This window comes from Nyctibius grandis, chromosome 4, assembly GCF_013368605.1.
Source record: "Nyctibius grandis isolate bNycGra1 chromosome 4, bNycGra1.pri, whole genome shotgun sequence".
NCBI classification, from domain to species: domain Eukaryota; kingdom Metazoa; phylum Chordata; class Aves; order Nyctibiiformes; family Nyctibiidae; genus Nyctibius; species Nyctibius grandis.
Window position 1 is genome coordinate 29,914,482 of NC_090661.1, and position 25,629 is coordinate 29,940,110.

General features: G+C 45.6%; 1 protein-coding gene across 5 annotated transcripts in view; it reads left to right on the plus strand.

Moving 5' to 3' along the window:
• Window positions 1-25,629, plus strand: part of MAPKBP1 (mitogen-activated protein kinase binding protein 1) — a 103,716-nt gene that overhangs the window by 35,278 nt on the left and 42,809 nt on the right. For 2 of the 5 annotated variants that reach the window (XM_068397853.1, XM_068397852.1), the window contains 4 exons: window positions 4,238-4,382; window positions 19,041-19,103; window positions 19,683-19,740; window positions 22,827-22,997. In XM_068397853.1, the coding sequence (XP_068253954.1) occupies window positions 4,369-4,382; window positions 19,041-19,103; window positions 19,683-19,740; window positions 22,827-22,997 (306 nt within the window). In that variant the 5' untranslated portion in view covers window positions 4,238-4,368. Of the gene's footprint in view, window positions 1-4,237; window positions 4,383-11,145; window positions 11,206-19,040; window positions 19,104-19,682; window positions 19,741-22,826; window positions 22,998-25,629 lie in introns of those variants that run through there. The other 3 variants (XM_068397851.1, XM_068397855.1, XM_068397854.1) reach the window with 2 other exon arrangements.

The window sequence follows — 25,629 nt, forward strand, 5'->3', positions numbered from 1 at the left end:
ACCACGGTCTGTGTCACAGAGAAGGGAGGATGGGGAGGAGCACAGCGGGAAATGAGTCAATCAGTTTTAATCCAGCCAGGAGTCTGCTCAGCACGTGTGGAGCTGTCTCGCACAACTGAGTAGTAAATCCCACTGGAAGCTGAAAGAGTGAGGATTTTTCTTTTCCAGAAGTTGTTGTTGGTTTGCTCCCAAATACCTCTTTCCAGTTCCAGTAGATAGGCTGCAAGGCTAAGTGGTTTCCAACCCATCCACATGTGGAGTCTCTTGGAAAGTTTTAATCATCATTTTCCATGATTATATAGATAAATTACTGTACAACATAATAAATTATCAGCTTAGAACAATTTCCGTTTACCTTAAGCTGCATATAACCCACAATGGAAGAATAACATTTAGGATAAACATTGTGTAACTTTACCAGGCATGATGTTGCCTTGCTCTTTTCTTCCTCTTTAAAATGGAGGGTTTTGGTCAGTGGGGTACAGGACTGAATTGCGAGAGGCAGATCTTAGTAGATGACCGCCGGTGAATGAGGCAAAATGCTGTTCTGAACTGGGATCTTTTCAAGACTTATGACCATTGCGGCCAGATTAGAATTGGTGGCTACATGGACAGTGAAATCCTAATTTGTAAGGTAACAGGTATTCCTGCCTTATTTCAGAGGATATTTTTCTTAACTAACTGATCACTGTACTTGGACGCTACAATGGTAGTTGCCTTTAGAAAGCTGTAGGTACATAGAAGGAATCCACTTCTTTATAGACCCAGTGTACCTTTTGGTACATGTGCAGTTTGTGCAAAGCTCTGCTGCTCTGTGCAGGTACAGTTCTTCACTCATTTTTCCCAGGAATAAATGCTAATGCTATTGGGCTGTATTCCAAATGCAGCTTGAAATGGGTACAGGGACACTGAAATATTTGAACTGCTGGGTTGCCAGTAGATAAATCCGGTTCTGCTGGTGCTGGATCCTTGAAGTTTGCTTTACCCAAATCTCTGAAGGAGAATTTCTGGGCCTTCTTTGTGTGTTCTTTTCTAGAGGAGAATCCTACGGTGTTGTAAACTGTAGAAACCTGCCCTAAAATGAAGAGAAGTTCTCATCTCTGGTTCAAAGCAAATTTCAGCATCTTTGGCCACACCAGGGGCAGCTTGCTTTGTCCTCTTTAAAATGGGACAGTTGCCTTTCAAGAATTAGACCTTTTTCCCCTCGCCCTCTCCCGCGAATCTGGACTGTTGTTAATGAATTGCTTCTGTGAGGCTACTGTGCTTGTACATGCCATCTGAGGAGGTTTTCCAGCTGGCACAATTGTGGTGGTGGACCCAGAGAGGAAGGTAAGAAAATCCCCTTCATTGAGATTGTTAAACACAATTTGAATCGAAGAGCTGTGACTGCTGCTGGGTTCGAGTTGGGCCATTACAAGCAAACCAAACAAATTTTTCCATGCCAAGAGGGAACACCACCAGGTTTCAGTGTCCTGAAAGTGTCCAGAAAGATGATGAAAAGTAGCCAAACCCTTTGCTTCCTTTCCTTCCCCAGCAATAGCAGATCTCTCAGAAAGAAGCAGGGATACTTTGTTTAACTCTTAAATCTCCCTGTCTTAAATACCCACTGGAGGGAAAGGAGCATATCTACACTGAGGCATGAAGATCTTAAGTATAATATACTTCCTTTCACTGCTTGCATTTATTTATGTAGATTAGACAGGGAGAGTATGCTGAGGAAGGCTAATGCAGTCTTAGTTTCTGGCAATTGAGCAAACCCTTTGCACTTGGGACAGGAGAATGGAGATCCCATTTGCAACAGTGCTTTATTCTCAGGCCAAAGCATCATAAATTTGATATTTTAATTTGCAGAGGTGGATTTAAGGGGGCTATGGTCTCTCCCCTGCTCTCTTGCTGTTGGCCTGTGAGATTCACAGGTAACAATCATGCAGTCCTGGAGCAATTGCCCTCTTCCCATCTAGGTAGCAGCTGGGTCCAGTCCTGAATCCCCATCATTGCACTTCGTACAGAAGAGATCCTGCCTAATGGAGCAGGTGCAGTATTACTCGTCTAAGCTGTTTCCACATGCCCGTACAGCTAGGCAAGAATTTCTACATTGGTTTTTGCTTGGTCTCCCTTTTTGTGAGTGCTGGAGACTCTTCCACGTTGAATCCGTGTCTCTGTAATAAAACTGCACCTCAAAAGTAGAGTTGTTTGCTGAATGATTACATATTGATCCAGTTCAGCTGTAATCTCACTTGGTTTGGCAGAAGAGGAGATGAAGAAGCAAACGAAGCAGTACTAGCGATCACTTAGAGCTGCAAACTCCCCTGGTTTAAGTCCTTAGCAGAATGGAGTTAAGCCTGTCCAATCGACTTCCAGGCAGTTTCCATCAGCCAGTCCCCAGGTGTGAGTGTGTGTGTGGGCTTTTGATGTCATGTCTAATTAATTCAAAATCTTTACCTGCGACAAACAACTGAGGATGTAACATTTGGTAGAATCTTAAATAATAAGATAGCCGCAAAGTTCCAGTCCTGCAGCAAACTTGCTACCCAGCAGAAAAGGGAGAAAAATATGACAAAACCTCAAAATAGCTGGGCAGAAAAGCTTCTTACTAAACCAGAGGGAGACCGTGCCAAGCCTCTGCCAAAAGTGCTGCTGTTTGTGCTGCATGCGCTGAAGACTGCAGCATCAAGGTGCTGTCAGGCTGCTGGAGGGAAGGTGTTGGGAGCGTGAGCCCTTGACTCCAAGAGCTCAGCTGCTGGCTGGGCAGGTGGTTAATGCCATCTTTGCCAGCAGTGCAGTAGGTTGAAGCTCTTGTAGTAGACTGAGAAGCTTGTGGGATGCTTGGCTTCAGTCCCTGTGCGACTTTGTACCTTGTGTCACACTTGGTATTGAAAAACTAGTCAGGGCAGCACTAATGTTTGGCATTGCCAGCTCCATTTGAGACAAGCTGCTGTTTTGCTGTACATAGAGCTGCTGTTTTGATGTATGTGGAGCTTCTGGCTACTTCTCCAGAGTGCCATATGCTAATCCTGCCATATGCTAATCCAGCCTTCAAGTTACAAGGGGGTGGGTCGCTATTCTGTAGCCAGCTGCTACAGCCTCGGGACAAATAGAGATGAAATGTGATGCTTTGTCCCACAGTTACTATTTGAGGATCTGGCAGGAGCAATAGGTCTGATACTGCACCTCCCTCAAGCTGCCAGGTACCGATGTGCCCATTTATCCTCTGTCTTTCCACAGAAGCCATGTGATATGAGCCCTTTCTCCCCAAACACTTCCTTTGTATGCCCTATCCTATCTGGGGTGAGCCTGGGCTCATCCATGCTTCTGTGCTTCCTCCTTTCTGTCAGGCATCAGGAAAGGGCTGGACTCTGCAGCTTTGCTCAGCGTAGGAGCGTGCTGCTGTATCCCAGTGCCGCTATAGAACCCCGCCCCCCTAAGCAAGGGGCAGAAATCTGTGCTTCCTCTTGCAGTCTTTCCAGTGGGAGGACCTACCCTGTTGACAGGCAGTACCCACTCTCTAGGCTCAGGGATGAATTGAAGACTGGGGACCCTTGTAGCAGAGTTTGCTGCTGTTTAAAACAAACAAACAAAACCAAACCAAAAAACCCCAAACAAACCCCTAAAAGCCGCAACCGGTTTAGATTGCCAGGTGTTTTTTGATATTTAGATCGAATTGAGAATTTTTCAAGGGAATGGTCCAATTGCAATGAAGCATGTTGGGAAATGTTTCACAAATTTGTTTGCCAGAACAAATTGCCTGAGAACATCTCCTTGGGATGTGGGCAACTCTGCTTTGAGTTGAGCAGAAAACTGGGCTCAGTTCAGAGATAAGCTGGAAACTCTGTTCTTTCTTCCCCTCCCCACCTTCAAAATTACAGGGTTGAGGGCAGGAAAATCATAGAATAGCTTGAGTTGGAAGGGACCTTTAAAGGTCATCTAGTCCAGCCCCCCCTGCAATGAGCAACTAGATCAGGTTGCTCAGAGCCCTATCCAGCCTGACCTTGAATGTTTCCAGGGATGGGGCATCTACCACCTCTCTGGGCAACCTATTCCAGTGTTTCACCACCCTCATCGTAAGAAATTTCTTCCTTATATCTAGTCTAAATCTACCATCTTTTAGTTTAAAAGCATTACCCCTTGTCCTATTGCAACAGGCCCTGCTAAAAAGTTTGTCCCCGTCTTTCTTATAAGCCCCCTTTAAGTATTGGAAAGCCACAATAAGGCCTTCACAGAGCCTTCTCTTCTCCAGGCTGAACAACCCCAACTCTCTCAGCCTTGCCTCATAGGAGAGGTGCTCCAGCCCTCTAATCATTTCTGTGGCCCTCCTTCGGAGCTGTTCCAACAGGTCCATCTTTCCTGTGCTGAGGACTCCAGAGCTGGATGCAGTACTTCAGGTGGGGTCTCACCAGAAGTATGTTGTTCTGTATTTGTTCTGTATGTTGTTCTGTATTTGTTCTGTATGTTGTTCTGTATTTGGGATGATAGTGAGAGTTTGTCTGAAGGACAGGAAGACTTTCTGAAAAAAGCCAGCAATGGGGAAGAGGCAATGTATTGAAGGACAAGGAGAACTGAGACTTTTTTTCCTCTATTTTTAGTTTGCCGTGGGACTGGGTGGTAAAGAAAAACACTTGGCTTCTCCCAGCTTGCGTCTTTTTCTAAAAATAAGAGCCACAGTTTTCTGTTTTCTCCCTTATAGAGCTGTAGATAATAGGAGCTGGGTATTAAACAGACGACTTAAAAAAAGATGACTTAAAAAGTGCTGTCTTGTACAGCAGTCCTTACCCTTGCTAGTTTGGATGCTCTTCTCCCAACATCACACACTAGCCAGCTCTCAAGGCAGTAGCGTCCACAAAGACATGTTGTGCTGCTTCTTAAGAGCCTCTGCAGTGTGCTGCTCCTGCTGAACATCCCACAGCTGGTTCCACACATGGGACGTGAGCTCAGGTGATGTGGTGATAGGTATATGCACAGAAAGTTAAGGACGTGATTAAGGCAAAGAACACCAGATGCTGCCGACTCCACTGCCTCTGTGTCTTCCTTTGTACCTGTTCCCAGTGCTGAGCAAGCCTGGTTCTTGACAGAGAGGGGAGAGCAGAGTGGGGTAGTGGTGGAAAGAAATGCTCTCAGAATGGTTTTGTAGAAGGAAATTGGATGGAGGATGTATAGGCATCACTTCATTGGTGCATTTTGCATTTTTTTGAACACCACAACATTTTCACATGCAACTTCTTTGAATACTTCAAAGAAATGAGTAGAAGCTTTTCTTGTTCCACCCCTGTCCTCTTCCATACTGTATACCTTTGAACTCTGACCCTTCAGTACCACAGCATGGCACACAATTGTGTTAACTATAAGCAACTTCTGTGCTTAACTGACAATGAAGTTGGGGATGGTTTTTAGTGTAAGAATTAATTGCAGGACCCTTATTCTGGGCCAAAGAAGGCTCCTTGCCTGCAGCATGTGGGCAGGCAGTGTGAATGTGGTCACCTCACCTCCAGTGATGGAAATCCTGGAGAGTGGATTTCTTTCTGTGCTGCGATGGTGTGAGTGAGCCGTAAATAAAGCTTGGTAGTGCGAGTAGGGCGAGTCTAGTTAGGTAGCTTCAGTCTTGCACTGCCTCACACAGCTGGCGTGGCAGGTCCAGGCACTGCCTGTGCAGTGTGTGTTGAGGGGGACAGAAGTATTAGCTGAGCCCTCAAGAAAGTTTATGTTAGAGTGTGGATTCTGACTGTTGCCAAAAATGTTAGCGATGAAGAGAGTGAGAGCAGGGAAATGGAAATGCTTTTATGTTTGCAAGGCTGCAACGAAGATTCTTGTGACAAAGAAAAGGCACTTAACTGCCCTTGAAGCTTCCCTGTGCTGGATTCCTGAGGCTGCAAGCAGGGAAAGGTGGGGCTTCTTGGAGGAGTCCTGTGAGTTTGCTGCTGTTTGGGTTGCCTGACAAACCATCTTAAGGAGAACTATATAGTACATGCTTGTTACTGCTTCTGTCCTAGTTCCAGGGCAAATATTCCAGTTCCTTCAATGAGAGAGTGTTATCATGCCTGTCAGAATATGTCTACCAGTTGCTGGTTTAATTATTGTATTGGTCATATCTGACTTTAGCCTGCCCTGTTAAGAGAAATGCTGACTGTCCTCAATCTTTCACTGTGCCAGTTGGTACCAATTTGATTTTTAAATTGGGAGGCAAGCTAGAAATAATCCCATGTAGATGCTTAGTTTATTACTTTGTGCTTTGATCTCATTAACCAGCATGTGAACTAAAAGGAAGTCACTATTTAAAGAAAAAAAATCTAGCAAAATAAAAAGCAGTCCCATGGTGAGGGTCACTGGCAGTTTATGCGCAAAGAAACTGAAGTGAGAGAATAAACATGTCCGCTTTATGTAATAACAGAGCTAAATGCTCTGGTAGAGCTCTGCAAGTGGGAAGCTTTGACAGGTTTGGAAAGCTATTGCATGCTAGCGAAGTAGGGCAGAGGAGTGGTTGCAAAGCTCACGCTGCCTTGGCTATTTTGGAACATGTAGGCTTTTTCTCAGCTTGAAGCTCTGCAACTCTCTGGGGTTTGCCCATTGCCTGAGAAAAGGAGGGGGATGGCATAGAGCAGGAGTGCCCGAAAGCCTGTAGACCTGCAGGTAGCAACGTGCTCTCTTCTCTACCTGCTCTGTATCTCTCCAGCAGTTATACCTCCTAGCAACCAGCGTCTTGATGCGGCAACACAACTTGTTTGTGAGCCAAGTCCTGAGCTTGCATAAGAGCTGGGGGGGGAGGGAGGGAGCGAAATGGGGACTGAATAGCAAAGTCTGGGATGAAAATGAGATACCAGCTGCCCCAGCTGAGCCTCCACCCTTTCTAAGAATCTCAAAACAGGCACTGTGTCTCCTGGCAACCTTGACACAAATCATAGAATTTAACTTAAAAGAAGTACATACAGTCCAAAGGACATATCCCATTACCAGGTGTGAACAACAGGGAGTCAGTCCTTTTCTTCTTCCTGGAAGATCTGGCACTCTAGATGGTCTTGGATTTCACTCGGTGTCAGAAGGGCAAGTTAAAGGTGAAGGAACATCATGTTAGGATAGCTAAGAAGCGCCAAGAAGTGGTGTATTTTGTTTATTGTAAGCATGCCCAGAAGTGCCCTGGCTGTTGCTTAGGAACCCGATGTAGGACTTGGCCCTCCCTGTGAGGCTAGTGCTGGAAGCCGTGCCCTGCACTGGCAGCTGTGCCCTGCGACACATGCACATGCCTGTTGTGCACCTGAACCTTGTTCTTTCAGATGGCAGTCAAGGACCGGGAGCAGTAATACCAGCCACTTCCTTGCCTTTGGTGTCAGTTGTTATGCTTTCGCAATGCTGACCTAATGCTTCTTAGTCTTGGACTCTAACCTGGCCACATTTCTCTGTGACAAGAGATGTAGATGTATGAGAAAGGAAAACTGAGTTTTATCATGATTGCTTCTCCTTCCAGGAAAGCTGTGTTTTCAGGTCTCCTGACAACTGATGCTCATTAGCTACTCCGAAGAAAAATTTTAGTGCATTTAAAATGCTCTATATTATGCTGAGAAACCGGGAAAGCTGAGGTAAATGTTCATCTTGCATTAAAGCCAGAGCTGTCACAAGGCTCCTAAAAAGTTAACGTAGGGAGAATTGAATTTTACCAATCTGGGAATGTCTGAGCTGTTCCTGCTCTGAGAAGCAGCAAGGATGGGGCAGGGAGCTGGCAAGAGCTGTGGAGGTTTGGGCCTGGGAGCTGCACCAGGCTTCCCATGGGTTGTGGCACCGACGGGAGCTGTGGGGAGAAGCAGGCTCCCCCCTGCCCCTTCTTTCAGCACCCGCCAGCCTGACCTCCTAGGGCTCTGAACAGGCAGGGTTGGCAGGAGGCTTTGTTGCCTTTTTGCTGGCCCTGGCAGCCTGCTGCCTGAGACAGCTGTGGGCTCTGCCCGTGCCTAGAGGAGCCGAAAAAGACCGAGCGTTTGAGCGGGTGATTCTTTAACTCCATGCTTTTGAAGAAGCGGGTTTGGGTTTTTTTTGTCTCTGACACTCTTATGGAGATATGTCAAGGATTATGCTTCCTGAAGCTTTCAAGGGGAAAAGCTGCTCCAGTTTCTCTGCCGCAGTGGGGGCTTTTGCTGTCTGCTCTGGAACGTGGGAGAGATCAATGACGGGTCGATGGGCACCGAGGGGCCTGCCCAGTGCCTTACCCCTGCGTGGCCATCCTCCCCAGGGAGGTGGTGGTGAGGAGGGGGCTGGGAGACAGACCTGCCTCAGTCTACTTCTTTCTGAAGGTTAATTAGATGAGAGGGGAGAGAGTTAAATTGTATTACTTTTTTGTTTTGCTCCTTTGATTGATGCCACTTTACTATTGACTACACTGTGTGCTCATTGTAAAACACTTAAAGCCCTGAGGCATCTGCCATGAGCTGTCATGTTCATCTGCCCCAGATGATTAAATTGATGTATAGATCTTTCTCCCTGCTCCCAAGTTGCTCAGGCACAATGAAGGAATACTCTGGCTGTGCTTGTTGCTGGAAACAGAGGTGTCGGCCAGTTGCTTGCAAGTGGGACGTGTTTTTCCTTTGGAACTTGATTTTAAAGGAAGACACTGAGCTTTAGAGACTTTGTGGTGTGGTGGGAACTGCTGTTGCAGAGAAGTCGGTGCAGACCTGAAGAGCCAGATGTTCCCGTGTAAGCCCAGCTGGGCCTGCATATCTCTGCAGGGAGCTGCTTACTCCCAGGAGGGTGCCTTCAGAGAGAGCTCCCATCTTCTTGTATTATGCCATTGGGAGAGCTGAATTTGCTCAGCGCTTGATGGCAGATTTGATTATTGTGCAGGAATTTTATTGTAAATTTTGCTTCTCTTTATCTCTTTCTTGCCTTTCCCTCTGAACTGCTATTCGCCTTGGGTTTTAAAATATTTTTTCTTTTTTTCTTCAACTTGTCTTCCATTGCTTCCTCTTCCCCTAGATCTGTGCATTTTCTTTTCTCTGAGGCGCTTCCCTTGGGCTTTGTTACACTCAGTGTTGTTTATGGGCAAAGAGGAAAGCATCCCTTATATATATAGGCTGTGTGTGTGTATAAATAAAAAAGGCAAGTTAGTGTAACTGAATTCTTAACACTAATTCAAGAATCATTTTACTCTACCACTAATTATTACAGAAAAAGAAAGAAAGAATAATAATGCATTAGAATACTTCTATATGGAAAAAGTCTCAATAATTGTGATAATGAACTAAAACTGTAACACATTTCTTCATTTCTATTCATTTTTCCTGGTCTTATGTTCACCCTTGTGTTGCTCCTCTGGATCTTAAAGTCAGTCGTTGGAGGGTAACACTGTTAATCTTCAGCCTTCATAGGCCTTCACTGGGAGGAGGATGATGTGGATGTTGCTGGATTCTTTCCCACTCCAGGGTCCACCTGGGTCATTTTTTATATGTTTGCTAACACACTTTCACACCTTTCTCTTTCTTAGTTGGTCTGCAGCTCTGTGATGCTACTGAATTCACTATGAAAGACATGTATGTCTTTCATGCATGTTGGATATTACTTCTTTGTTTTCTTTGTTACCCCTAAAACCTGTTTTGTTCTGCTCCAGGTCTGTATTTCTTTAACGGACCGTGGGGAGTTGTTCACAGCCATGGGGTCTCTGCTGCCAAGCATGTGCCTCATCTCTTATCATCCCGTGCCTGTACTCCTTTGTGCTGCATCCCACATCTCCGCTTCTCAAGGCCTCTGCTATCATACCATGCCTGCATTTCTCTCCACTACGTTGTTGTGTTAGTTGTAAATATCTCAGTCTACATAAAATAACTGCTTGTTACTGTTATTTATATAAAACTATGGTTGTATCACATGAAGATAAACAGAAGTAAAACAAATTAGCCATAGACACCTGATCAGTTAGAGAAATTGCTGTCACAGCTCAACCAAGTAAAACAGAGCTACAGGCAGGTCAAGAAAAGTTCAGAGCGAGCAAGCCCAGGAGGCCCGAGGCCTTTCAGACTCAGTACAAAGCTTACGGCCTGTTTCTGAGAATGGCAAATCAGGGGCTGTCAGCCAGATGCTGATCAAAGAGGGACTGACTCTTGAGAGCAAGCAGAGGGGTGGAGCACAACTGAGGAGCAAGAGATCCCTGAAGCAGGTGTCTTGGCTGGTCTGTCAGGACGGAGAGTTGGTCTCTTCTACTTGCTGATGTGCCTGTGACCGCCGTAACTTTGGGAGGAGACCTCAGCATAAGGAGACAAGAATTACTTTCTCAATAATTAACACAGTATGCTGTGATTCTGTAGTATCCATCCTGGAAAAAGTTGCATTTCCTGCCTTGGTGCAAAGATGTTCAGGTTTTCAGCCATGTTCTGGCTAGTTGTTTCATTCCTCTTGGTTGCACCTGGGACCAGCCAGGTTCTGTTCAAGGCTCCATTTTCTACTGCTTCTCACTCTCTCCTGTCTGACTGATCAGCACATTTTCTTGTCATGAACTGTCTCAGTGATCTGTTCATTCCTCCAGCCTTCCGATCATCAGTTGCCCATTGCTCTAGCCCCTGGGGCTGCTGCTCCTTTGCAGTGTTCAGTGGGCGTTTGCCAAGAGTGCTGAAATAAAACACAGCTCTGCAACTCCTACTCCCAGCCTGGTTCATTTAAAGCTTCATGTAGGTGTGTTGCTGGCATTGCTTCCCTGGCCCTAGGGAAGTGAGTGGTTTGGGAGGGAGGGAGGGAGGAATGTAGACTCTCTCTCTCTCTCTCTCTATGTGTGTGTGTTATAGTCAACCAAGAGCCATATGTAAGTGTGTGTGTGTATATATACCTACACACACATATATATATATATATATGTGTGCGCACATGCATTTGTCACCAATGCCTTATGTCTTCTGAAGCTTGTCAGACATGCAAGCTGACAGGCAATTCAGCACGTGTGTGCAGCTGCTGCTTTGTGTGGCTTCGTTGTTCCACCTACCTTTGCTGCAGGCTGGAGGAGAGAAGGGATATTCTGTGAGGCAGGGGAGATGGCCTGTCCCCATGCTGGGGCAGGGGTTTATCCCTGGTTTCTCATCCATGGTTTTTTTTTTTTTTCCTTTCCTGGCTTTGGAGTGTCAAAGGGAATCGGGATGTTTTGAGGGTGAAGTTCCTGCTGAATCACTGGTGACTAGGCAGCCGTGAGCCATAACAATTAACTGGAATCATTTTCATCTTCCCTGCAACTGTAATGCTTCCCAATTGGTAAGCTAGTTTAAATTCTGTGGTTTCCCTCTGAGCCTGTTTCTCCCCTCTGTTTTCCCCACACGCTCTTCTTGCCCAGGTCTTTCACAATCTCTGTCTGGCCTAGCTCTTTGCCTCCCAGAAAAGGTGCCTCCTTATTGTGCAGCTCTGTGAAAAGCCGTCACTCTCCGGAGGGCACTAATGCTGCGTCTCCAGCTCCAGTGTGGCTGCTGTGGAGTTACGGACAACTTAGACGGCGGGAAACAGGACCCGGGCTGTCTTCTGTCCCTGAATCCATTTCATGCGAAGCGTGGAGTCTGAGTTTGTTTTCCTGAATCATTACTCTGCCTTATGTTTGCACAGTGTCTGAAGGGTTGCCGGTTTTAAAACTCCTCCTCCTCCTCCTCTTCTGCTCTGCCCCCTTAAAAAGAGACCTTGAAATAACCTACTGTTGAAGGTTTCTGTGCTAAGATGGAGTTTTCCACATGTGGTAGTTTCAGGGGGGTGAGGATATGTTGCAGTAAGATCAGCTGGACCTGCTAGAAATCACTGCAGCCAGTCCTTGTGGGCAGGCACTGCCCTTGCTCTGGTCAGAGGCAGGCGGGAGGACTCCTGCAGAGTTTCTCCTCTGTGTTCCTGGTAAAGCTGAAACTTCAGTGGTGTCTATTTGTATGCAAGAAGAGACATCTGGATTGGTCAGTGTACAGTCACAGTCTCTGCTCCTTAGGGGATCTTTTAATCTATTTATGTGTTGGGTTTTTTTAAATCTTTTTAAAGTGTTTTGGGTGTCTTTTCAGATCTGTGCATCTGTTCTCTGCCATCTGCAGCTTGAGGTCAGAGACGTGGCTGGTTGTTTTAAAGATACAGTCTGGCAGGTAGAAAGGGGCTGTTGAGAGCTGCTGGTGGAAGCTGTCGGCTGTGCATGGCAGGAGTTTGTGTTGGCCCTGTGAAGGGCAGGAGCTGAGGAGGAGCTTCTTGGGCACTCAGCCCTATCCCCTCATCTGCAGCACAGCCTGTACGTGTAGGCAGGCACAGATCACGCCGGCAGCAGCAGATCGTGAGGATGGCAGCATCTTTGCCAGGTGGTGGGGAGAGCAGTTGCCTGTTTTTCTGGATGTCATCAGTTCACATAGGCACTGGTGGGTTTTTTGGGGGTGGGCATTTTGAGGCTCCCATATTTGAGGATGTAGTATTTGTTCTCTTGCGTGGTTTGCTCTTCTGTCTCAGTCCATTGAAGGCTGAATGGGAAGGGACCTGGCGCTGTGTTACCCTACCTCAGCTGAGGAGAGTAATTGGAGCACTATGCTACGGTTATGCAAAGCAAATGACACTGGGCAGAGACAGAGAGAGAGGCTATTTGGCTCCTTCATCTCGTGTTCCCTCGTACTGGCCGTGTCTGCCCTATCAGTCAATGCAATGGGCAACGTGAATTCAGTAGGCTGAAATGGTGGGGGGAGCAGAGGGTGCTGTTGTCCCTTTGGGGATTACCTTTACAAATCCTTCTGCTCTGCCTTCTTGTAGACTCTATTTACTGTGCTGCTCTCCCTCTCCTTGTGTGTGGGTGCCTACTGGCTTCTGGGCGAATAATCCAGACAAGTGTCTCTAAAATCTGCCCTGTTCTTCCCTAGGCCTGGACTTTTGGAGGCAAGATATTGGACTTTAATTTGTCCTGGTGTGGCCATTCTTCTTGTGTTTTTTGGAGCACAGCCTGTTCTGTGATGTGTTTGAGCTCCCACTCCTGCAGATTTGGGGTGCCATGCAGCCTTTTAAACAGAACAAACACGTCTCTGGTTGGCAATCAGAAATTCCTACTCTAAGCCTGGTGACACTCTAAATGTATCGATCACTTTCCTTTTCATTGTGGGTTTCCTGTGCAGCATGTGCAGCTTTTCGTTAGCCTGTGCTGGTTTCTGAAGCATGAATTTAGCTGCATCTCTCAGGCTCCCACCCTTCCAGTATTCTTGGTCATGGTTTGGTGCAGGGAGCTCTGAAGGCTTTTCTGCTCAGGCAGTGACACCCATTTCTTAACCTCTCAACAGATATATCTTTCTTCTCAGTGTGCATTTAATTAACATGGCTTGCATGAAGATACCTATTCAGTTGCTTAGTCAGCATGCACATCCTCTCTCATCACTGTTAACCCACTCCCAGTACTGGCTGTGAATTAAAGAAGCGTTTTGGCAGGAAGAGTTGCCACATAGAAAATTAACACCAGCTTTTGTAGACACTGCTTCACTCTGACCGAGCTTCCCTTGGCAACCAGTGCAGTGTAAAAAAGAGTTTGTTCTTATCAATGTCTTTTTTCTTTTTCATGCATTTAGTGCGTAGGAAGCTATTGCACTCTCATTTGAATAGCTTTGGGTGGGGGGAAGAGAACAGAGTATGAGCCAAAAACTGAGAAATGGACTGATTTTGAAGGGATGGGACTGTTTGCTCTTTTCATTTATTCTTGCAGCAGCATGAAAGGACTATATTGTGGGGAAAAAAAGAAAGCCAACGTTTGTTTTGATGTCTTAATGCAGTTTTCTTTCCTCCATACAGCATCTTCTTTATAGCATAGGCTGCATGCATTTAGGAGAGGAGGACTTGACCCAAGGAGGACTTAAACCGTGAACTCTGCCTCCAGTCATGTGTCCCACAAGACACGGCAGTGCTGAGTTGATGGATAACTTGGAAAGGAATGCTATCACAGGCTTTTAATTTTCCCAGGTGCCCTGGAGGGCAGTGTGGCTTGCAGAGGAAGGAAAGAGGAAAACTGACTTCTGCAGAAATCTGTTTTTTATTAGCTTGCTGAAGAAGAGTGAGGAAGGAGGTGGCTGGGGGAAGGCAGCTGAGACTAGAGGGATGTGTGGGGAAACAGGAGGACAATGAGAAGAGTAAAATGCCCTGGAACTAGGATTTTGGTAAGAGCAGGAGTGAAGCCAGTAGGAGAAAAGGCAGAAGTAAAGGTGAGGGGAGCTGCATGGAGTGACCCGCTGCTGCTGACTTAGTGAGTCAGAAACTTTGTGGAAATGTGATACTGACGTCCGATTCCTCTCCATTCCTGCTCCTATATTTAGCTTAGGGAAATTGCTTCTTTTTTATATTTTGTTTTTTTTTTCTCTCTTGCTGGATCCAATGGAAACTGCTGTGACACCTCCTCCCCCCGCTCCCCCGTTTGAAACAACATCAGCTTTTTATCTGCATATATGGTGCACGGTTGTGCATGTATAAGATAGGGCTTTGCCTTCATGGAGGTTTGGAAAGCTCTGCAAGGAACCTTTCACCACTTTCTTGTTGTCTGACCCAAATGGGCTCCCTGATGGAGAGAGCTCAGGTTGTCTGGAAAAACCTTTGACATCGCAGTGAGGGCTGATTCTGTCCTTCCCTTGTGTTTGAGATTACCTGATTGTCCCACAAGAAAGAGGAGAACTGGGAGAGATTCCACAGCCAAGTTGTTTTTAAAAGCTGCTTTCATCAGGAAGGTGTACTTAAAGATTGTGGGGTGGCATCATAGACCCAGAAATAATACCTTTAAATATGTGTACCATTGCCAACAGCCTCTGCAGGAGCCAGGATGCAAACAAACAGGACACTTGATATCAGGTCGCTGATAGATAGTTCGTAAAGCAGTAATCCATATGGCAGTGAATAGTTTCTATAAATGTCTTGGAAATCAGAATATACTTGTGGATTAAAAAGGTGCTGTGGTCGCAGAGCTCTTCCTGCAGCTGCAGAGGAGGTAGGATTTGTGCTGAAACAAGGGTGCTAACATTGTCCTTCTAAACAGCTGGTGTGCACCAGGCTCAGTATGTCTCTGTGTAGGTCCCATGTGAGGTGCTTTTGGAGCTAGTCATAGTTTGCATGTCGGCACTAGCATTTAAAAAGGTCTCTTCAGACAAAGGTGTCTTGAGAACCTGAGTTTGTTTTGAAAGCTTCAATTTGGGAAAAGGGCTGGGATGGGTAGAAGAGATGGTGTGACCATTATAAAAGCGCAGGTTTGAAGTACTTTGTTTGGTCTACATCCACAATTGGAAGCTCGGAACAAAAAGATCAGTGCTTTCTTCCCTTGCGTCCTTTCCATCCCTCTGGCTGCAAAATGCTGAATGCAGTCTTATAAAGGAGCAGGCAAAGGTGGAGGATGGATAGATGGGTGTATGCTCTTGTATGCAATTAATTTTCCATGGTAATTATTTTTATTATTTTAATTGCTGTGAGATTAAAGCCAGCGTAAACGGAAAGGAATAGATACTTTGAGTCTCCTGAGGGCTTGGTAGCCTTGATGGACTTGAAGGCAGCATGAAGTAGGTGGGTCAGCGATCTGACCATTCACTGTCTCCATTCCCTTTATTTTGCTAGACCAATTTCCTTTTCTAAAACAGAGCACGCCCAGAGAATTAATGGGCTCTGAGCCACCTTGTTTGGGTAACCACTGCAGGTTCTGCTGAAGAACGACTTGCTGGCTGCGTGGGGTGGAGGAGCTGCCCTGGGGCCACACTGAGCTGAGCTATGAGTGTCTGAGCAGGCAATTGAGGCTGCTCTGAACACTCAGAGAGATTAAAGAGCTAGAAATGGTTAATTTCAGCTTGGTGAGGAGATGTGGTCTCTAGGATGGGGTGGACTAGACACCTCCCCCAGCATTTTGAGAGGAAACCAGTTTTCAAAGTTGGGTGCTCCTGACTCCCAAAACAGTATTTGTGTCCAACTATAAGATTTGCGGTTTGTGGCCTGCCATCTTGCTGAATAAGGTGTCCTTGGAGTTGGCTGGAGTCTTCATTGCCCTTGTGTATGGCAGACAGGAGAGTGGTGGTGGAAAATTGGCATGGGACAGCATAGCAGTTAGGTAGCAGCTAGTTTAAGAAAGTAAGTTTAGAAGACTAATTTATCCTGACTAAATAACTTTATTGGTATAGAAGATCATAACCAGTTAGCAAGGTATGTTAGTTATTAGCCTACAACTCAACATATCCATGTGCAATCTTGTGTCACTGAGTCTATGAGTTAAAATTACCTTTTTGTGGCATAAATCAAAGCTTGATGACCAGTAAGGCAATACTGTGATTTATTTCCTCCCCCCTCCAGACAGAGTTTATTATGGGTCAAACTCAGTGAATCAAGCATAGGGTTGACTTAAGGCAAAGTTAAAATATCTGTGTTTGTGACCGCTGCTCTGGCACTAGAAGCCATGTGGCTCTTGGAGTGGTTTATTGATTTGGCTTGGTGTGTGAGCTGGGTGGCTCTTACCTTCACTGTGGGCTCTGGACTTGACTGAGGGCTGGGAAGGGGAGGAAGCCTGCTGGCAGACAGCCCGCTCCCCAGTGCAACTGAGCTAACATTCATTATTTTAAGTGGCCAAAGGCTCTGTCGTGTAAGTTACTAATGGCAAAGCCCTGGACCTTCATGGTTCACTATACTAGGAAGTGGTTTGTTTGCTTGCCTGATTTGAAGACCATGGTTTGTATTTTGCATCTTTCTTGTGTTTTTAGACTGTGTTCACTTCTCTGAAGTCCTGCTTTTCTGCATTTACTCATAGTAAAACAGAAACTTAAATTTAAGAGCTTCATAGGAAAGTCTTTGACAGGATTTCGTGTCTTTCCTTTATTCTTTCTGGTTTTTTTGAAGTTTATTTTGAGCACAATTCATCCCTGTCATAACTCAGCAGGATTTCGGTCCATTAACCCTATCCAACTCCACATAATGGGGTTTTGCTTTGCTTTTCTGATTAGCTGGGGGCTTGGGATTAGATAGCTTTTCACATCTGTTAACTTCCTATTTCATATCTCGTGATTTGCGAGGCTTAACCTCCCCTGACTTGTTAATGGATCACAAGCCACCTGCTTCTTTACACTAATCCCTCAGAAGTATATAGCATAGCTTTGACTTGAAACTCTCCAGATTGGTACCCCGGGGTAAAATGTGCAGAGGATCAGTCCTGGTCTGAACAAACTGCTTATTACACTTTCCCTGCTCTTTCACAAGATTACCTCTCCAACCATGGCTGTCTGCCTTAACCATCAAGAAAGTTTGGTGCCTTTATTGCCTTTGCCTTCTGTGTAGCACATGAGTGGAGAAGAGTAGGTGGAATGGCATGGGTGGAGAGGAGTAGAGTAGTCTAAATGGAGGGGTGGGGGCATGTCTTTGTGAATGGTTGGTGCTTTGGAGGTTAAAGCTTTGGTACCCTCTGACGGTGTCTGTTTTGAGCTAGCAATGTTAATGGAGCGTGACAGCTTCAGCCAAGGACTCTGATCTCAAGGTCTTGGTGCGTCAGTCCTCCTTTCTGCTCTCTTTTCCATTTCAAAATTTACACTGCTTCTGGCAGAGTAGCCCGGTCAGACCAAGGGAAAGGTCAGCTGCCTGGGCTAGGCCAGGAGATGCCAGAGACATTGCAGGTCCCGATCAACCCTGAGCTGTGCCTGCAGCACTGCTGGCCCTGCCTGCTGCTGGGGACGTGGAGAAGGGCCTGGAAGGATGCGGCTCTTGTCCTGGGCAGCACGGTGCCAAGGTGTGCTTAGTCCTGTGCATAAGTGTGCACCGCCTGTCTCGAAATGTTGGTGAGGTCTGTAGGTGAGGTGCTGCAGTAGGTTTCTGTAATGCCTCAGCTTTTGCCTTTCTGCTTGGCTGCTTCAGGCCAACTCTTCTACTTCTCTGTCCTGCACGTTTCTCCCCATGACTGACGTCTGTAGCCTGGCATGCATTGTGGGCAAGCCCCAGCGCAGTAGTGACGTGAATGAAGTCCCCAGCATAGCAAGGGCTGCTGGCAGTGGAGCTGGACATCCTGCAGTGCTCCCCTGGCACTGCAGCAAAGGAGGAGCCGGGACTCTCCAAGCGCTGGCAGCGTGTACACTAGCAGAGGGACAGGCGAAAACCACAATTTCTATTTTAGACGTGAAGTGAGAGATAGGGCATAAGGTCATGAGAGCAATTGCTGTTCTGCCTCCTTTTATTCACTTGACAGTTATGCTTTTGGGAGGGGGCAGTAAGGGCCACGCATTTTCTGTTACTGGACGCTACTGCTCTCTGCTATGGGACAAATGGTGTTATGTGAGGATTTAAAAATTGTGTGTAGAGTGTTTGTAGAGAGTGGAGAAGGCTCCAGTACCTGGAACTGCCCCAGGCTGGTTCTGGTGGACTGAGGCACTAAGGCAAGATTAGTGGGGAAGTGGGGCCTCTTCTCCTTCCGTCCCTCCCTCCCTCCCTCCCAGTCAGTGGCTGTTTTGTTCCCAATGGAGGTGATCTCGTCTTGCTGAGAGATTTCTGCAACCCCTGAGCAAGTTGTTTATTCAGATATGTCTCTTGGGTCAATATTTTTTGTCATCATATGTCTCAGTTCTCAACTGGCCAGCCACTTCTTGTGCTATAGTCAACAGTTTCTCTCCTGTCTAGTGTTATGGCCGGGCACAGAAATTTAGCCCCTCTACATCTCTTTCTTCGCCCCCCCGAGAGCTTTTCTTAAAGATTCCCTCTTTCCTTCTTCCCGACCTTCTTACTCTGTTCTAGGCATGCTGGTTTAGTGCCCAGTCCGTAGGGTCATTTTCATGGCAGGGCACATAATTGATTAGGGCCAGTGCACAAACTTTCATGGTTAACCTTTCTGTCCAGCTTGAGCAATCAGAGACTCAGGGCTCTCAGATGCTGGAAAGGTAATTAATTATGGTACTAGCACATGATGCTCCTCAACATGGGAGAGACTTGTGACTCCCCTCTGGGTTGCTCTTTTCCTTTGTGATTTCTGGTTAATCCCAGCTCAGCCTGTGAGGTTGGGGAATGGAACTGCTTTTTTGGGGCTGCTTTTGCTTTGCCAGCAGGGATAGCTCTTTGGTTTTCTTTATACACATGGTCATGTCAACTCTTTTTGTTCTTCTGTTTCCTCCGTCTAGGTGTGTTGTTGTGCTGTTCAACCCTAGAAAAAATAAGCAACACCATATTCTAAACAGTTCCAGGTGAGTGAAGCTTTAAGCTGGGCTTGCTTTCTGTGGGAGGTGAGTTTCAAGGTTTTTATGGCTTGAGTGAAATGCAGGAGCTGCTGTTGCTCCAGGCTAAATCTCCTGACTGAGAGCTGCCTTGGGAGAGGCTGCCTGCTGGTTTAATTCCAGTTCCTTCTAATGTGAGGTGCTATTGCTGATGAGGCACCACCTCAAAAACATTGTGGTCCCATGAGGAACTGCTAACAGGCATGACATGGGGGAGGTCTTGGTATCTGACTTTTTTTTCTGAACGTGAAACTATGAACTCATTATTGAAGCCAGGACTAGGATGTGGTCCTGCATCTGAAATAAAGGCACAAGGATGAACCTTGACTTTTGGAGCTTTTCTGGTGCTGTAGGCATGCTGCTTGAGACTTGGGCAGCATGGAATCCCCATGGCAAGGGTTAGACTTCTGGTAAAGAAAGCCATTGCATCAGGCTATTATGTATGATTTTAGACTCTTTCCAGTTCGTCCCAACCTACTCCCCAGTCTTGACGTATTGAATGAAATCACGTGTTGGAAATGATTCTCAGTATCGTTTTCTCTGTTTTAGGAAAACAATTACAGCACTTGCTTTCTCTCCAGATGGAAAATATTTGGTTACAGGAGAGGTAAGTGTGAGAGGAGAGAGGGCACACTTTGTCTATCCCATTTTGAAGCAGGGCAGAGAGTTTTAGAAGAAACAAGCCAGCGAGCTTCCTTGACACAGACAAATCTATTTCAGCATTGCATCTCTTGGTGGACCTACTGGGTTATGGGTGGGTCTGGGTGCTCCTGCTGACAGTTTTTCAGCATGTTGTCTCTCATCAGCTTGGGAGGTGGGTCTTCTGGGTGGTGTCTGTGGGCTGAAGGTAGAGTGAAAATAAGTGGAAGGTCACACAGCATGGCTCTGCTCTAGTGTCAATGAAGAGTACTTGGGTGGTCCTTAATCTTGGTCTGAGTTTAGCAATGCCCCTTTAGGATTTCAGGAAGTAACTGAAGCCAGTAACAGTGTCGTGGAAAAAGTGAAAAGTGCATGTGGAATGGAGCTTTAGGAATGGTGACAGAAGATACTGGTGCCTGTGGTTTGGCATTGTATGTTTGGCTGGTGCGACAATTGCTTCGTCTTCCCAAACATGCCCAAGGGGGAGAATAAGGATGAGTGCACTTTGTGTCTGTTCTGCATTAGAAGTTCAAGACATGGGCTGTGTCATGAGGCTGGAATTGCTGGATGTTAGAAATCCACAGAAATGCTGACTGTCCCCCGTATGGTTGGGCACAGTTTGCTTTTGTGTGTGATTAATGGTAATTTACCACTAGTCTCTGTGCCTCTGTAAGATGTAGGGAGGGAACATGTGTGAAACAGGTCCCCTCCTGAGCCTCAGCCACACAGAACAGAAGTATGTCACAGCCCAGTGTCGGAGCTGTCAAGGCGGAGGCTTTTCGCTCCAGGGGTCCCTAGTGCAGCCACTGTGATGGCAGCTGTCGTGTTACCAGGGGGGCTCCCAAGCTGGGCCTGAATCCTGCACAGATCAGGCCAAGAAGAGAAACAACGGTGTTTTGGGATGGAGGCGACCTTGACACAGAAAAAGCAAGTACAAATTCTCTGTCAGAGTATCAGAGATTGTTGTTGTTATTAACTTTTTAGTGAAAACATGAGGTTTTGTAGCTGTAATTTGTTTTAATGCCTCCTTACACTCTAGAAGTCTTAATGTTATTACATTAACCCCTTTATATTAAAATTATAATATATATAGTATATATATATATATGTATTTCTCCCTGGTGTTTAGTTCTGATGATTCTGGTGCCTTCTTTTCTTTTTTTTTTTTTTTTTAAATCTCTGGTGCTCTATTCATGTTGGGTAGGAAAAGTGGTGAAAAATGAAATGGGTATTTTTCTTACTAACAACTCAAAACTCATCAGTTTGAAACTTAATTGGGGTAAATGGCAAGTTCAGATTAAAAAAAAAAAAGCCTTTCCAGTTATACTTGAAAGCCTTTTTTTGCTTGTTGCAAAACATGTCTCCTCTTGCCCTGTTGTAAAACCATTTCTCTTTTCGAGATCTTCCCACGTGTCTGACATTTGAGTTATTACTTAGTGTAGCAGTGTCCCCTGCCGGTGTCAGCAGTCTCATCTTAGTTCAGCCTCTGCCCCATAGGGAAACGCTTTCCGAGTTCACTTTGTCAAGCTCACTTTTAGCAGACTCATGCTAATTCTGCCCAGTAACACCTTAGTTTTCTGCATGGCTGACTTTTCAGGAAAGAGAGCATGGAGGTTGGTCCTTGGCCACCGTACTTATTAAATGTCTTTTCTTCCGGATTTGAAATAGAATTTTTTTTTTCTTCTATTTATTTTTTTTTTAATTTTTTCCCATGGAGGCATAGATTCCTTATCCATGGGGGTCACACAGAGCTCACTTTTGGTGAGCATTTCTAAAATGATGAAATATGAATTCAATTTGTTGAGGCCTTGGGGTGTATGCTAAGATGCTGGGAAATTTCTATATGTATGTATGTACACACATATGTATGCATGTGTTTAAGTACAGTGATTGCTTTGAAGAGCAGCTGATTCAGCTCATTGTAACATCTTGCCAGCCATCTTGAGACCTGAGTTCTGCCTTGCAGGAGGGAGAACTGTACCAACTGCAGTAAAATATGACCACAGCGTTTTTCCAAGTTGCTTGGCAAAGCTTTTGAACAAGACAATTAAAACATGCACCATTCTGAGTTTTTAAAGCTTGGCTTCTCCTTGTGATCAGACTTGCCTCTCCCACGCAATCAAATGACTTACTTAAAACTGATCAGAAAAGGTACCATTTTACTGTGTTGCCATGGATATGCTATCTTGCAAGCTACTGTTTTGACAGACTTCAATGTGAAATCATGAGCAGGCTCTTGAGTAGGATTTGCCCATCAGGCACATTTCTGACCAGCATTTCAGCTCATCTTGTGTGCCTTGTTTTATTTTGGTTTAATTACAAAGAATTAAACAAAACAATAGAATTGTCTGGCAGAAGGTGCTGAATTGGCATTTCTGAAGTCTACGACCTTCTGTTTCTCTGGAGAACAACTGTAAAACTGGAGGCTCTGTTGCCTCAGTGGCTTTCTCTGATACTACCCTGCCCATACTCTTTCAGGCAGCATGCATCCGTGTGTTACCTTTGTGACAGAAATGATGCTGCTCGTCTCCCAGAGGCCTCCCTCAAATGGTGTGTGATAGTTATCATGACAGTCATGTCATGTTTTTGTATGGCATGACCTGACCTGAGATCTCAAATGTCCACGTTGTGTTAGGAGTGGAGGATGTGAGGGCTTTTTGATTCACTGAGTCCAGAGATATGATCTGTTATAATCCTTTTCATGAGCTGACTGTGAGTTCCCATTGCAAAGATCAGGGATGTGCATGAAAAGTATCATTCTAGTCTCTGGCTATTTCGTGAGTAGCGTAAGAAAAGGATTAAAGCAGGGGAGATCGTATTAATTCTTTCAGACACCGGTTGAAATGTATATACTCCTTAGGTTGTCAGTCTCAACCTGGGCTTTAAAGAATTGAAGGAACCTCTAACCCTCTTGTGGATGCACCATCTAGACATCTTTTTCCAAGCCCCCACACATTTCCATGCTCGAATCTGTCAGAACTGACATAATCTGACATAACTGACAGAACTTGGGGGTTGTGGTTCCTGTTCTCTGTCTGTTCTTGTCCCCTCCAGAGTGGACACATGCCAGCAGTTCGGGTATGGGATGTGGCTGAGCGAACCCAGGTAGCTGAGCTCCAGGAGCACAAGTACGGCGTGGCCTGCGTGGCCTTCTCCCCCAGCTCCAAGTACATTGTTTCAGTGGGGTACCAGCATGACATGATTGTCAACGTGTGGTCGTGGAAGGTAAGTTCTCCACGAGGTTCAGTAGACCACAAGGTGCTGCTAAATTAAAAAGAGTGAGTGGACAGTCTGACTGTAAACTATTTCAGTTCCATCTTGCTTTCTGCTTTTTTAAAATTCTGTTGTTGTTGGTTGTTTTTTGACATTCATAGAAAGAGACAAGTTTGGACATGAGAGAGAGCTGTGGTCCCTTAGAGAAGGTCTGAGTCGCTTCAGTGAAGGGATATTCTTTATACTTGGAGATGTGTGACATCTTGCTGTCCAGCCAGAAAAGCCTGGACTTTGAAACCTTGTCAAAGTCTTGTGCTTTTTTAGAGGCTTATTAAAAACTAATTTGTGAAGTTGAGGAAGGGATTTCTTTTGTGGTGCAGTGGATGCTCTTGGCTTGTTTTGTTTTTGTTGTGTCAGTATTTGTGATGCTGTGATCCCATCCTTGATGACTGAGAAAGAGAACATAGAGAAATCACAGTGGGTGAAAGCTGATGGAGGTCACTCTGCCTGCCACTGGGTTGGGGCAGCACTCTGTGGAAACAAAGCCTGTGTCTTATCCTCTAGAAAACATTTGAGTGTGTGGTGTTTGTATATAAGAAAAGAAACATTTATTGTCAGTAGGCTTAGAGTCTTCTATATTAATAAATGCTAAGCACTTATTCAGTTCCTGCTACCTCTTCAGGTGCTGTAACCCTCTCTAGAAGAGATACGATTTTAAAAAAAACTTAAATGCATCTGTTTTAAATTTCACATGATCATAGACTCATAGAATGGTTTGGGTTGGAAGGGACCTTAAAAGTCATCTAGTTCCACCCCCCCTGCCATGGGCAGGGACACCTTCCACTATACCAGGTTGCTCAAAGCCCCATCCTGCCTGGCCTTGAATACTTCCAGGGAGGAGGCATCCACAGCTTCTCTGGCCGCACCACCGTCACAGTAAAGAATTTCTCCCTAATATCTAATCTAAATCTACCTTCTTTCAGTTTAAAACCATTACCCCTCATCCTATCACTACACTCCCTGATAAAGAGCCTCTTCCAGTCTTTTCTGTAGGCTCCCTTTAAGTACTGGAAGGCCGCTATATGGTCTCCCCGGAGCTTTCTCTTCTCTTGCAGCTTGTAAGTCTGTGCTCATTTAGTATGTTATTCTCTTAATCACATTTCCTGTGCTGTAATTTAAGATCTCACTGCTAGTTCTCTCCTGCATGAGCTGAAGTTTGACCTTGCTATTTTTTTTGTATAGCTGAACTGTGTAGTGATAAAATGTGTGTATGTCAGTGACGAAAACTGAGTGCTCAGCCTTTTGTTTTTTTCTAGTTATACAAATGAAAGTAGTGACATGGAGATGGTCATAATGCATGGCATGTGTGGGACAGTACAAGTAGCTTTGTTTTCCCTTGCTTATGCAGGCTTTTCTGTTCACTGTGATCCTATTTATAATTATGTGCACGAGAGCTGGTGAGGTAAGGACTGTCCCACTCTTCTACGCTGAAGAACATGCACTTTAAGCTTATGCTCCAGACTGTAACTATCGGGAGGTCCAGCTAGCCTTTATTTTGCAGGCTGGGTACCAAAACTAGAGAGACTTTACCTGACCAAAGTCAAAGAAGAATAAGAGACCAGGATGTGAAAACAGATCTCCTGAAGCACTTTCCTGCACTTATAACCACAACCCTTCTTCAATCCACTGTGCTGCTGCTTTGATTTCCCTGTTTTTCCTGGCTGGGAGACTTAGTCATTTGACTGTGATGGAAAAGAAAACCCCGGTTGTCTGTAGGGTTCCCTTGCTTCCCTAAAGAAAGATCACAGCAACAATCCAGATGTTGAGATCTGCAGGGGTCCTAAGCCTTTCTCTGTGTGCTATCTTGAAAGAAGTTATGTTAATGGCTGTCCCCCTTGCTTTTCTCCCAATCTGGGTTGGGGCGTCCTCCGTGGTGACGGTGCAGCAGCCCAAATTCCTCTATTGCCGGTTTCTTCAGTTCTGTCAGCACACTGTCAAGTGGGACCTTGGAGTGATGTGATTCGTGTGCTGAGGGCATTGCATGGGGAAGACTGGGAACAACCGAATCCCTAAAAGGAAGGGTAAAGGAAACAGAGCGAGAATAAAAAGTGGTGCACTGTTGTCAACCATATGCTGCATGGTTGAAAACCCTCCACAGGCAGAGGGGAAAACTTTTTTATTCTCACTTCTACCAGTCCCTGGGGAAAGGCAGGAGGAGGAAAACTGAGCGCTGGTATTGTGGACAGGGAGCTCCTGCCATCTGACCAATCTGCTTGGGTAGTGTCTGTTCCTGTTTTCTGTCCCTGCCGTCTTCTTCCTCCTTTCCCCAAATCTTTGACTTTTTGAGGTGGACATTTGAGATGTAGCAGATGTTGCTTTGTCCCTTCCGTTATAGGCATGGTCTTTTTGTGTTTTGGTTCTTGTGATAAAGCGTCATGTCTTTAAAGAGAACAGAGAATATACGGAGGAACCAGTACTGTTTTTCCTGTGGAAAATACCTGTTCCCCATCTTGAGTGCCTTGTCCTCGTTGCTGCCTGGAGGCTGAGAGAGCTCCTTCTTGTGCTGGCCTACATATGCTTTTGCTGTTTAGAAAGGGAAATGGGTTTGCTCTGATCTCCCAGCGATTGTGAAACCAACATGATT